Source organism: Sipha flava, unplaced genomic scaffold (assembly GCF_003268045.1).
Source record: "Sipha flava isolate LNK unplaced genomic scaffold, YSA_version1 217_pilon_pilon, whole genome shotgun sequence".
Taxonomy (NCBI): domain Eukaryota; kingdom Metazoa; phylum Arthropoda; class Insecta; order Hemiptera; family Aphididae; genus Sipha; species Sipha flava.
This window is the reverse complement of record NW_020272843.1, coordinates 393,493-408,306: the sequence shown is the minus strand read 5'-3', so window position 1 is coordinate 408,306 and position 14,814 is coordinate 393,493. Positions and strand designations below refer to the sequence as shown.

At 27.2% G+C, this 14,814-nt stretch overlaps 2 protein-coding genes across 4 annotated transcripts; one reads left to right on the top strand and one right to left on the bottom strand.

Annotated features, from left to right (window-relative positions):
* The first annotated feature begins 2,057 nt into the window (after positions 1 to 2,057).
* On the top strand, positions 2,058 to 3,063 carry LOC112683019. Of its 3 annotated transcripts, none has more exons than XM_025553858.1 (3): positions 2,058 to 2,317; positions 2,432 to 2,549; positions 2,640 to 2,732. In XM_025553858.1, the coding sequence occupies exons 1-3, from the start codon at positions 2,246 to 2,248 to the stop codon at positions 2,714 to 2,716; spliced, it is 267 nt and encodes an 88-aa protein (XP_025409643.1). In that variant the 5' UTR covers positions 2,058 to 2,245; the 3' UTR covers positions 2,717 to 2,732. The 3 variants fall into 3 exon arrangements, with proteins under 3 accessions (XP_025409643.1, XP_025409641.1, XP_025409642.1); XM_025553856.1 differs by having other exon boundaries at positions 2,062 to 2,317; positions 2,432 to 2,562; positions 2,640 to 3,063; XM_025553857.1 differs by having other exon boundaries at positions 2,229 to 2,321; positions 2,432 to 2,562; positions 2,640 to 3,063.
* Positions 3,064 to 3,450: 387 nt separating this feature from the next.
* LOC112682993 (beta-parvin) lies at positions 3,451 to 8,026 on the bottom strand. Its single transcript, XM_025553802.1, has 8 exons — positions 7,745 to 8,026; positions 7,536 to 7,625; positions 7,288 to 7,461; positions 5,346 to 5,443; positions 4,494 to 4,661; positions 4,286 to 4,426; positions 3,986 to 4,229; positions 3,451 to 3,733 (listed from the first exon to the last, which is right to left on the bottom strand). Exons 1-8 carry the CDS (start codon positions 7,866 to 7,868, stop codon positions 3,657 to 3,659), a joined length of 1,116 nt encoding a protein of 371 aa, XP_025409587.1. The 5' UTR covers positions 7,869 to 8,026; the 3' UTR covers positions 3,451 to 3,656.
* Positions 8,027 to 14,814: the final 6,788 nt, after the last annotated feature.

Here is a 14,814-nt window from a genome sequence, read left to right as displayed (position 1 = left end):
AATGTATTAAGCCTAACCGACAATGTTCCATTGTAATTTTTTTTTCTTTTTTACTTATCAGTTAATACTATAATAATAAGAATATATTTATTATGATATTCTTATAAAATTATAAACAAAGTAGAAATATTTTTTTTTCATTATTAGTATTTTAATATTTAACTATAAATACTTAAGATATTATTAAATTGCAGACTCAATGTATCGATAAAGCATCGTGACAACTAGACCTAACTAGAACGCCGGGAGAGAGGAGCACATCCTTCAACCTCCCCTCGGGACGGCCCTGGTTAGACCACCAAGTTGTGGGAGTAATTTAGAAAATCTCTAGCGTTAAATTTCCCTTTAATAAAACTTACATGAATATTGTTTAACTTTTGACTAAATTTAAAAAACTGGATAACGTGGAAGAGACTCGGGAGAGTATTTGAAATAACTGTGAAAAGAATAGTAAAAAAGTTTAATATAGTTGCCGAAAAATTGTTGCATACAAAAAAAGCTTGTTCTCGTATTATGTAGGGATTGGGTACATAGGCGTAACTAGGGGGAACTTTAGTGGGGGCTTAGCCCCACTGTCATAATTCTTAGTCTTGCTAACGGTAGCTAAATTTTTAATTTTAATTTAAAATATCGTTTTATTTTTTTTTTATTAATATCTTGGAAAAATATTTATTTTTTTTTGGTTATACGTATTATTGAAGTATGATGTTTTTATGTAAGGTTTTACTACATAAATATTACTTAGAAATTATTAATAAATTAAACACAAATATAGTCGTAAAAGACGTACGATTATTAATAACTTGTGCCAACGATTAACGAGTAATGAAATATTAATGAAACTGACTTAAAATCAGAAATTTTGGTTGCGAAAAATTGTTATGACAATCAATTATATCATTAAAAATCAGGAACATTTAAAGCAGCTAAAGAGTATCGTTAAAAAATCTGTTTTCCCAAATTTATACAAAATGCTACATTTAGCCCTTGCAGTTCCAACTAGTTCCGCATCTTGTGAAAGAACATTCTTAGTTATTCGTCGAAAAAACACCTACATAAGGTCAACTATATTACTAAATCGATTTTCCAAATTAGCAATCATAGCGATTGAAAGAAATTTGTCAAACATTCTAAACAAAGAAGACATTTTAAATAAATTTACCAATACTGAGCGGAGGCTTAAGCTGTAATAGTTATAACATTCCTTTAAGTTTTTAATTTTAAAAAAAATTTAACTTGTATCTGAAATAATACTTAATAAATATGTTAATATTTTAATGTTTACCTCAATATCACTTTTTTTATTATCTGTCTTATACATTATATATTAATAAAATAATATTATAATTTAATAATGAATATTACTCGAGGGACGAGTTTAGGGGTTGTAAAGGGCAGAGCTCCTCACATTTTTAACTTATTTTAAACATTTTAGGATTGAAGCCACCCCTAACTTCAGGATATAGTTACGCTTATGATTGGAACACGTTTTAAAATTTCAAATGTCTTCTAATCACCTATTATATATTCTTATGCATAAAGTTAGCACCATATAAGTATTATTTTTATGTTCCTAACGTTATTAAAAAAACTACGATATATATTTTTTTTTTTTTACCATACGTTTTGACATTTTCATTTCAGCAGTACAATTTACGGATTTTCGTCTTGTCGGATATGCAATAATTTTACCAAAACTTTAGAAGATATTGTACCAAATATTTAACTAAGGGCTCTGAAAACAAACGGAACGTGATCCTATTCCGGGAAAATCCCAAATCCCCTGGATCGACGGGAAACCAAGGGAACGAAACCGGACTGAGGAACGACGAGTCACCGATATGCAACGAAAGTTGCTGAAGTGCTCACAGATAATAACGCATCTTGCGAACCCAAAACTGTAAGACCATACTGCAAATCATTATACATAACTGTATATTATATGTCGCGCGGTCTGCAACTCAGGCCCTGTAGTCTTTACGTGCAGCTTAAGAACTACATATATTATTATTATCAACAAGTGATAACGTATATTATAACGAAAACCAGATCGTGGATATTGATATGATCCATTGTTAATAAATCAATAAATATTATTTGTTGTTTTATTTAAATCATTTCCCATTATCGCGATCTTTTAATGATGTTTATCTTTCTAATATACTATACTAAATCGTAGTTTGTAACCGTGTTTGGTCAACATTTTCAATCTTCGTTTCTTATTAAACATTTGTCTTTTTTCCTAATGAACGTTCCGGAAGTGAAATGTACATTGCTTTGCGGCGCTTCAGATTACTCTCAGTCGTTACTGTTTGAAGTAGGTGCTTATTACTTTTAATGTTGCGTTTGCATAAGTCCGTATTTGAAGTCTATGAAACTTTCACGAATACTATATTAATTAATACCTTTAAAATTTTTTTTAAACGTGTAGAGCGCAGTGTACTGGGCCGAAGTCGGGTATCGAGTAGTTTACCTTCAAATGTTTCAGATGAAATCCCTACCAATCCCTGTAGATGGCGCCAAACCACCTAGTGTGCATGCATTAAATCGTATTACATTTCTGTAATTCAACTAAACATTCATTGTTTCCTATTATTTCATGATTAATTGTGTTTGTTATATATATTTTTCACATTTAGAACGCTATCCCGGTGGCAAGATCTCGTTAAATACACTTGCTCAGTCCACGAAACCAGTCCAAATGTACCACGCGTAATTTTAGTTGCAGATTTGCATAACTACTATAATAATGAAGATAGAGATCAAAAGATAAGACTTGCACACATGTTATGTGCTTGTTTGTGTGACGCCATCTCATACTGCAGTCAAGTATATAAATCTACATCATATTTAACGGTATCGACAGAAGACTCTATGCTTGAAACACATAAATTATCTACAATGTATTTTCCATCGACCACGTGGATTAGTAGTTTTGACGATAACCAAGTTGTATTTTGTAAGAAACAAATATATTCATACCAACAGCGTACACAGAAAATAAAGTTTATAAAATTAAACAATAAACTAAGATGCAATTCTGTTGAAATATTATACATGTGAATACAAATAATATTTTATATCCATTAGTGTTTGTGTTTTTATATAAATTGATCATGATAATTTTAAAATGTTAAGTATTTGAATTTTCTTTTTTAGTTATAAATTATATTATATTAAAACTTTGACTGAACACTTCCATAACCTTTTATACTACTAATACATTCGTACTACATTAAAAATGCACAAGAAACCATTCAACATTTAAGTAACAATGAATAATTCAAACAACTACTTGTATAGTATTAAACATGAAACACGATTGAACACCATCAAAAATTTTATTTTGATAATAAAACCATAAAACAATTATAAAATATTAAAATTAATAATGAAACAAAATGTTAAAATATAATAATAAATTAATAATTATATTTAATTATTAGTATGTTGTCTTATAATTCATATATTATAAATGTTATAGTATGAAATGTATATATATAAACTAAAATTTGAAGATACTCATGATTGTCAAGTTAGTAACTGAAAATAGCTAAGTGTCCGCTTTTTTTGCGCAATAAACAATGCTATCATTTAAATTAATGTTACTTTTAAATTAAATTTGACTGATCCAATAGAAATCCAGTGTTATTAAATTAGTACAAGTTTTTATACTTTGTAAAGAGATTATATAGCACTCTCAATGTTGACTTCAAATCCAAATTCACAATATCTAGAAAATAAATACTATAATTAATAATTATACAATCTTTATCTTTGTATGGCCAAAAATAAATCATACTATTTATATAGGATTATATTCAATAAAATAAGAAACATATATTTAATATTCAAATTTAATTTGATAAATTCCAATATTTATTCAAAAATATTTTAGTTGTAAATAATAATTTACAGTAATTGTATAAATTGTAATATCATATTTATAAATATATTTAACTATCTATAGGTTATAAAATGTTACCTTCAGGTCTAGCTTTAGGTGCAGCGAGTCCAATTTCTTGCATTAAATCAAATGCTACATTGACATTATGAACTTTCTGTTCAAAATTTTGAGGTGACAAATTGAAAGAATACAATGGTACAAAAAATCCTTCAAGTAATCCCATAAGTAATGTCAAATAAACACCATCATGGAATTGTGTGTCTAAATCTTTTACTTCCATGTTAATCTTGTTTAAATGTTTGTTGACAAATGTAACCAAGGACTAAAAGAATAATCAATTAATAAGTTAAAAATAAAAAAAAATAAAATATTTTTTACCTTTTTAACCACTTCTAATTTATCAGGTGCATGATCAAATAAAGTATCAAAAGCATCTCGCTCACATCTCATACCAAGATCATCATATCTAGATGTAATTTCCTCAATAACAGTTCGATTCTTCAATACTCCATCTCGTTTCTATAAAAGTATTATTAATTAGAACTAGTAATTTGAGAAAAAAATGTAATCATAATAATAAAAATACCTGTACAATCACTACGTTGACAGTGACATTTTCAGGAAGTCGAATAGGTGCTCGAAAATGTCTTGCAAGTGATACCAACAAATGTAAAATAGCAACAAGGTTCTTAGAATGAACACTTTCAACACTCCATTTTTGTTGTGAAAGCCTATTGCCAGTTAATCCCAAAATCTAAATAAAAAAAATAGTAATTTTTTAAGTTATTTAATTCAAAATTCAAAAACTTAATTTTCAATAGATAATATCTATTTTATAAAAATTTAGAGTATATAAAATCAATAATGTATATGGCTATACATAAAATATTTTAAACAACATAATTTGAAACAATTTAATGGATAAAAATTGGAATAGTATTCACAAAAAATTATTAATCTACACCAGCGTTTCTTAAACTTTTTTATTCGTGGAAGCCTTTTTGATGTCCACATCTATCGTGGATGGAACCCCTATTTTTTTTTTAGCTTTTTTTCAAGGTTATTTGTCAATAAATTATAATCATATAATAATATTGTATTAAAGGTATTTAATTCAAAATATATATTAAAATTAAAAATTAAAATAATAATAATTGTATACATATATTATAATACTTTAATAATAATAACTTTAATTAGACTAAATATAAATTTAGACTATTCCATATGGCTTATACATTGTTATTTAATGTACAAAGATTTTTTCTCTATAATGCAAACAGTTTTCACTATTAATAATGTTTACTAATGTTTAAAAAATTACTTAAGCTTCGGGGAACCCCAGGGTTCCGCGGAACACAATTTAAGAAACGCTGATCTTCAAAATGTACATATAACCAAAACAATATAGTTTTAAGTTTCAATATCATATACATACATTATTTACGGATCCTAGTACTACATACAATTTTTGTTTTTGACCTTCTTCAGATTGAGTAACTTCTGGTACATCTAATTTTTCTCGAGTCAACTTTTCTAAATGTAATAAGACATATTGAATAGTTTAAACTAATTATATAAATATATTAAATAATCTCAATATATGAAATTAATAATACTCAAAAAACTTTGACATCATAGGTTCCATATTTAGTAATAGTATACCAATGTCACAAGATTATTTAAAAAAATGAATATAAAAATACTTTAAAATATTTATTCTATATAAATATGTTACATCATACATTTATTATTACTAATTTTATAAATTTTAATCAATTTATTGATAATTAAAAATAATAATGTTTAGAAGTTCAAATAGAAATGTTTAAAGTAATAACTGTATCAATTAATCATAATTTAAAACAAATAACATTTATGGTACAGTAAATTGATGAAAGAGTAATTATAAATATTTTTAAGTTTTATAGATATCATATGACAATTCTTAATATTTGAACTACTTTACTAAAAAAGAAAAGAAAACCTATTAATAAGTTAATGCAATTTTTTTTTGGAAATCTGGTATTCTTATTAGTTATTACAATACAAAATGCATAATATATATTCACTAGAAATTCAATAATCAAATCTTTTATTATTATTACAACATGACATTATTATGTTTCTAAACCAAAAAGAGTATTAAATATATTATCTAATTATAAACAATTAAAATAATAAATGTTGATTTATATTTTTTTTTTTAACTTAATTATTTATTTGAGAGGTTATGCAAATGAACGTTGAAGGAAAAAGAGGAAGATAAAGACCAAAAAAAAAAAAATGGTTGGATACAATTGAGAATGATATTAGGGCTGTTAATGTATGCGTAGGGGATGTATGAAATCAAGACAAATGGAGGTTTAGGTCAAAAGTGGCCAACCCCAAATAGTTAGGAGAATGGTGAAGAAGAATTGATAAGAAGTATTTGAGAAAAAAAAGTTCAATAAAATAAAATTTAATTTAAATCACAATCGTTAAATAATCAAAAATAATAATAAGATTGTAAACTGCTTGAATTTACTTTTTTAGATATTAAATACCTAGACATTAAGTTTTGCAGATGAACTTAACATTATAGGAGGCTCATTGGATGATACAGTGAGAGCTACTGAAGCATTGGAACACGCATCAAAACGAATAGGGCTACACATAAATGCAAACAAAACAAAATTAACAGAACTACTAAACATGGAAACATCGCTAGATGTATTGGAAACGCTATCATATAAAAATGTCAAACAGTTTCAGTATCTAGGTATACTATTTAATACAAAAAATGATTGGTTCCATGAGATCGGGACGAGAATAACAAAAGCAAAGAGAGCGCTTTTCGCTTTGTTAAAGTTTTTTAAGTCTAAATTATTTTCAAAATGAACAAAAATAAGACTTTATACATCAATCATAAGACAGATACTAACATATGGTTGTAAAGTATGGACTACTACAAGTATAACAGAATGACAATTAAAGACTTTTGAAAACAAAATATGGCAAGAGATAAGCAGTCTGGTAAGGGACATGAGGACAGGTCAGTGGCATAGGAAGTTCAACCAACTGAAGGAAGAAATAAAAATAGTATCAATTAATGGGTTTGTAAAGATTCAAAGGATACAGTTGCTAGAAAATGTCATGAGGCAGAATACTGATGCAGTAACCAAAATAGTACTGGACTGGAAACCAGAAGGGAAAAGACCACAGGGCCATCATTGGAAGAGATGGATGGATGTTGTAGAAAAGGATTTGGAGTGCAGGATTGGAGGGAAATTGTGCAGGATCGTGATTTGGTGATGACAGTGAAAACTCTTGGAGAGTTATGAAAGCCAGAAAAAAAAAAGAAGAAATTCCTAAACAAATAAATAAAAATAACTATATACCATATAACTTTTGTAATACTTGTCCATCATACAAATCTTGCTCTAGATTTTTAACAATAATCCGATGATCTGCCAAAACATCGTTTACCCAATCAATTAATATATTCATTAACTCTTGTAATTTAGGATCGGAATAAGACTTGGGTTCTACCATAGTACGTTCCTCGTTTTCCTCTAAAATATTGAAATATACAGATTAACAAACTAAATTTATTCCTTGATCTTGAGTAAATAAATAGTACATTTACCAAGGGTGTATTCTTCGGGAGGAACATCAGCCATAGCTGGATTGCCAGGTGAATCAATAGCATATTTGCCTTCTTCCTGAACCTCTTGCACTGAAAATATGCCATTTAAAATAAATAATTTATACAAAATAGAGAATAACTTAAGTAAATATTATTTTAATAATATCATAATGAATGATGACCATATAAGGTAATGTTGAAGTGCCTACCTTCCTTTATTCGTTTTTTGCGTCCAAGTGTTCCTATTTTATCCCAAAATGTGGTTTCGTCTTTACTATCATCCTTCCTAAATGAATTCTGTGGTTTGGGTGATTTCGATCTCGGGGTGGTCATTTTAATACGAACTATTATTTAGGTTGTTCTTGATTCAATTATTACTGTTGATGTTGATAGTAAATTTTGTTTTGAAAAATATATAATTGATAAGAACAGAGATATTAAAATGTAATTTGGGTCTATCTATTTGATTAGAGCACCACGTTATCATTTTTATGTTATCACTCTATGCCAATATAATAAAAAATCACAGATATGTAATAATATATATATTAGTTATTATTAGTTATTATATATATGTGTAAAAAATATAAGACGCCATACCAAAAGTGAAACGTGTACCACGACCGATAAAATGCGCTGATAAGTACTTTCACGCGGCGCATTACAACACGATCAGCACAACCAGTACGACGAATATCATTTAGGCCGGCCGTACGCCAAAAAAGCAAAACTGTGTTAGTCATTGTTAGGTGGAAATCGTATTTATAGTATCTAGTATCGTATTTAGTCACCAACATGTCTTCCGACGAAGAAAAAGTTATTATCCCTATTTTGTGATCTCTAATGTTAGATATCGAAAAGAGTGAAAAACAAAAAATAATGTGGGTTCATCCTTTAAATAAAAAACGTACAACAAATAATTTAATTTAATTTAATTATCTTTATAATTATAGATGGTTGATCTTTGTTGGACAAGTGTTATAAGTGTTTCCAGGTCTATACTTTCAGCGATCATAATAAAGTCTGTGTAGAAAAATTAAAAATAATATATATGTTTATTATTTGTTCATATATTATGTAGATATATAATATGTACACACATGATGAAGATTTATGCAATATGGGTACACAAAATGTATAATATATGAAAAAAAGTATAGTATTCGAACTTCTCAAAATAAATTTAATTTTAGTTTATTTTTATTTTTTATTTTCATGATGCTGGTACACAACATAACATTACAGTTTTATGCATAATTTTCAAAATATAAGTTAAATTGTTGAAAAGATAAACTATATTTAAAATTTTGTTTTTAAAATAACTTTTTTTTTTGTTTTTCACAAAACTAGTCAAAAGGAGACTAAAAATATTTGTTTAATTTGTTTTAAGTTGTTACCCAGTGTGCAAAAGACAGTGCATGAGACGTCATATGAATGTTTTATTGTATGATACGAGGTTAATATTTAAAGCCTAGTAACGTACAAGTGACTTTCCCTAGATCCTTTATGCCAAGTTATTTGACCTAAGCCATACGCTGTTACAAACGTAACTTGCTTTTGATATTAACAAATGCGATCTATGTTTAGTTTACCATGCGAAGTTAACATAGCAGTATTTCGTAACTCTTATTATACATCACAAAATTGTCTTCCATATTTAATGTTAAAAAATAACTTCCATTTAACTTTCCAAATTATGTTTTGCTTACCAATACTATTCAAAGTTATAATTATATAACTATAAGCTTCTTGGGAACTTCTAAGTCTAAACTTTAGAATTTGGTTATATTGTTAATAATGCTTTAATAGTTAAGAGTTGAAATTATAAATAGATACAAAAGGTTAAAATATTATGTGAGAAAAATAAACACATTCATTCAGATTATGCTGCCAACGAAAGTTTATTTATCTAGAGCATATACACAATACAAATATAAATATAATTAAAATGTACATAATTATAAATTATTTTATTTATATATACATAACAATTTCTAATAACAAAATTCATTATAAATAATTATTATTTAGGCATAATTCATAATAAGACGTACCTATATATTGTTTTTTTTTTTCATTTTATTATTTATTTTACTTTTTATACTCATTATTATGATTTAAAACTTATAATCATGTAATATTTTGATATTACATTTGAAACAAACTTAAATTTTAAAATAAATTATATATTTACATATAGACAAAAAATATATATGATTTTTTATAAGCTAAATAAATAATAGTTTGTTTTTATATAAAATAAAGTGATTATTTCTTACACAATAACTAAATTTACTAATGTGCGAGATATAAACCAATAAACACTTTAAATGTAATAAAACCTTATTTAAAATAATTAAAAATCAAATATAATTTTATTCATGTAGTGTTACAATGAATGCAATAAAGTAAACATTATAGCTTTATTATTGGATATAGAAACAAAAAAACATTTCAAACTAATTTCATCTAAAGGTATTAAATAATAAGATGATACTTTTGAAATATTTACATAAAAACATCCTACCTCAGTTGACTTTATAAGGGAATCAAACATTGCATAACATTCATGAAATTTGCTAACTTCCAACATTATATTAGAGTTGGGATATTTAATAATTTTTTTAACCTATTAAACAATTGTAAATTGTAAAAGTATGTACTAAAAAGTAATTTTAAAAGTATGCTGAATCCTTGCTTCTTGGGCGTCTGACTCTAAACAGATCGTCAAAACGAATAAACATTATTAACACGTAATGAAAATAAATCATACCGATACCAACTCGCCTGTGACTTAAATGCGACGTCTATGAAACTTTTTATAGTGTTGTACGTTCTAGATAAGATAAACCTATAATTTTTTTACACGAAGACACCATAGCAGCGCCACCAAAAGATATTAATAATTAAATTGAGGGTTTCACATTTGGTGGCACCACAAAGTTGGCCGCGCCGTTCTAATCTTTTCGAGCGACCAGACATGTTGAACGCGCGACTAAAATAGTCACGATATCATTCATATTATATGGTTTTTAATTTAAAAACGCGTATTCTATTAGTTTGATCAACTGCCAGTGGCACGTTTTTAAGTGGTTACTGACGTTTTCAAAAATGTCACAATTGATACCTACCTATAACTTTACATGAAAGTAAATTATTTATATACCATTAACATCTCAATTGTAATGTTAAATACAAATCATTAAACTCACAAGTAACATTTAAATGTAAATGAAGTTCCATGTCATGTCAACATTAAACATTGCATGCAAATTAACTTAGTAAGGTATCCACAGAATTAACTTTTAGATTGTTTTGCTATAATTTCACCAATACGTAATATATCCGTTACAATGAGAAGTTAAATGTTGAACTTAAAATCTACGTGACAGCGAAGTTAGTGTCACGCATTTGCACACTGGGTAATTAATGTATCTTATGTTTATGAATAAATTTAAAAAATTTAAAAAAGTTAAAATTAATTTTAGTAGTTTAAAAACCACCAAAATATATCGGGGTCTAATTAGACCCCATAATACCACATACGTATGAATAAAAAAGCAATATCAGTTAAGGGTTAATTGTAATTTTATTTAAAGGAAATATTTCGATCGTTTTTAGTTGTGTCGATTATTTATAAATTATAATGCATCCATATACTGTGTGTGTTGTATATTGAGTAAAACGAATAACTCGGGGCCCAGGCAGATGGCTGCCATGACCAGGCCAACACTGCTGGATGAGTTCTGAGTATATGACAATAATCTTATAAATGTATGTAAACAATTTTCAAAGGAATACTTCAAAAGAGCGAGGAAGTAATACAAATGGCTGCATCCGAATTGGGTCTCGAATTTAAAATTATTACACTAGTTGGTTCCCGAATTATTTTAAATACTACACTAGTTAGGTCCCGAAATATTTTAAGTACTACACTAGTTGGGTCCCGAATTTCTATAGATACTACACTAGTTGGGCCCCGGATTTCTATAGGTACTACACTGGTTGGGCCCCGGATTTTTATAAGTACTACACTAGCTTCTAAATACTTTTTGGTAAGTACTACATTATACTAACATTTTCCTTCCCATTTTAACAGACTTAGGGCTGTCTATGATCTAGTTACACCACAGGTATGGTTAAAATATTTTTTATAGTTTTTTTTTTGTTTTTTAGTTTCTTTTTTATTAATTTTTATTAATATTATATAATGATTTTAACATTTTTAATAATTTTAACAACACAATTCTAATAATATATATTTTAATGGAGAAGAAACTAAAAAAACAAAAAAAAAACTATAAAAAACATTTTTAACCATACCTGTGGTCTAAATAAATCATAGACAGTCTTAAGTCTGTTAAAATGGGAAGGAAAATGTTATTATAATGTAGTACTTACCAAAAAGTATTCAGGAACTAGTGTAATATCTAAAATAATTCAGGGCCCAACTAGTTTAGTACCTATATAAATCCGGGACCCAACTAGTGTAGTACCTATAAAAATCCGGAACCCAACTAGTACACTACCTGCTATTAACCCCTTGTACTCGGGACCCAACTCGGATACTCCAATACAAATAATACATTTTTACTGCCAGTAACTAAGTGTTATAACTTTATACTTTACTCAATAAGCAAAAATGTTAAAAGGTATTTTATAAAGTTAGGTATATATTTTAATTTCACTTTTCTGAACTCAAATATTAATTTCCAAATCGTTGGGTTCGACATACTCATCTGTGCCTGGATACTCCTGTGAGATGCTTCAATAATATTATTTGTTTTCTGTTTATACAGATAACCAAATCATAAAAAAAAATAATAATAATTTGTAAGTACTATTATAGATTCCGAGTGAAACAAAGAATATATTAATTTTGCCATGAAGTTTTTTTTTTTTTTTGTACAGGTATGTCAAATGTCCTAGTAAAAATCATCCTATTACATATTTTTTCTATCAACAATTTTAGGAGTGTTTTTCGATGGCAAATGTTTTCTAGATGGTTCATTAGAAACTAAATAGGTAATTTTTACAATTTCTCAACAGTTTTCCTAATAATTCCGTAAACACCCGATTTCATCAAAATATAATTTTTTAACGTTGCTCCTGTAAACTTTTTTGATTCACTGGAAAGAGCAACATCTCTAGTAGGTACATTACATTAAATTTTTAAGTCTTAAATATACATATTAAAATGTTTATACTTCCGTATACTCTGGACAAAGATCGTATTAAGGTGCATTTACATTGAAGTCCGAACGCGAACGAACGCTAGCGAACGCGAATTAATTTACATTGCTATGTTCGGGACTATTAGCGACCGTTCGGACTTGATCTATAGCATTCGCTTTGAATTTATTGATATAAAATATTCAATTATGGGCACACTATTTTCCATTGAACACATGTATTTTTTGTTTAAATTTGTTGTTTTTTAAGTATTTAGTCAATATTTATTATAAAAATGTCATCAAGTAAAGATACGATGATCAGTGGCGAATATAGGGGGGGAGGCTAGTGGACTACAGCCCCCCCTCCCTAAATGTTTCAAAAAACTTAAAAATTATTTTAAACATTTGTTATACTTAATTAGAAATGATTGTATAAAAAAAATATAGAAAAAGGATTTTGAACCAGGTTGCATTTATTTTATTCAATAGTACTACAATAGTTCATTAAAATGTTTAAAGGTTCTTAATTTATGGTTTAATGCTTATTATTAAGAGTTAATTATATAATAAATAAATAAATTATAATTTTTTAATACATTTTATTCATAGCATATTTTATTATAGAAATAGTCCAGTAGACATTTATATATTAAATAGTCAAGTACCACATCATATATCCTTTGTTCATAAATACAGGATTATACTTCCTATAGGAAATACGTAAATAATGAGATCAGTTAAAACAATTTTTATTGCCTTTGTCAAATAGTTTTGGGACATTCTGTAAATGAAATGTAGATAATTACCTACTGTGTCTTGTTAGTAATTCTTAGGTAGCAGTGGAAATTTAATTCTGTCAATAGTAGCCCCTCCCGAAAATATTTTCTGTATACGCCACTGCCGATTATATATTACTAGCTTGTGCACAGTGCTGTAAAGAATACTTTTATAAAGTATTTGGAATACTTTTCAAATACTTTTTTTTTAAAATAGGTTTCTAATTAATGTAATATAAACACATAGTAGGTTTATAATAATTTTTATTTATTAAATATATGTTTATTACATTTTAAAAACATAATGTTTTCAACATTTTCATCAGTCATAGTTTCTTTTTTTGGTCATGGTTGCTCCAACCACACTAAATACGGCTCACACAGAAATACAAAATATTCAATAAAACTACTATTCAATTATAATTGTAGTTAGCAATAATATTTTTCCAACCAAATATTTTTAATAAAAATAAAATATTTGAAAAAAAAAACAAAGTATTCAATACAAATAAGTATTTAATAGAAGAAAAAATATTTAAAATATTATTGAAAATACTTCGTCCTGAAGATATTTAAAAAGTTATTCAATACTTAAAAATGTATTTTAATACTTTTAACTTTTAACTGATTGTGCGTGTGCAATTACTACTAAGTTACTGGTGAAAAAAACAAAGAAAAAAACGTCGTTATTGGATGCTATCACTAAATTAGAACAGAAAGCTATATAGTATATATATATATATATATATATATAGCTATATAATATGCTACTTAATGATTTAATGATCCCAAAGAATAGTTCTGGCTTTGTATATTTCAATCAGAAATGGACATTCTTCATCCATCAAATCCATAATAATTTTATAACAATTAATAAATTATAAATTATTATTTAAAACTCAATTATTAGTACTCTACTTAACAAAAATTTAAAAATAAATTGAAAAATAGTAATGCACGCGGTAATTACTGGTTTCAAACACGAACAAATTAGAAAAGACGACCGAATATCGTTCGAACTGAACGTTAATGTTTTTTAATGTACCACCATTTGAGCGAATGTGTCCGAACGCGAGCGATTGGGCAGTGAACAATTCGTTCGCGTTCGGCAAACTGTTATACACTATTGCGTTTGGTACAATTCGTTCGCGTCCGGACTGCAATGTTAACGCACCTTAATAAAACAAAATATTGTCCATTGATAAAATGTTTACGCTCATAATATAATCCATAGTCTGGTACCTATTTAGTATTTTTGTCAATAATACGTAGGGTTGCCATACTTCCCGGAAAACCGAAATTGTCACTGGTTTTGGATTTCGTGTCTCG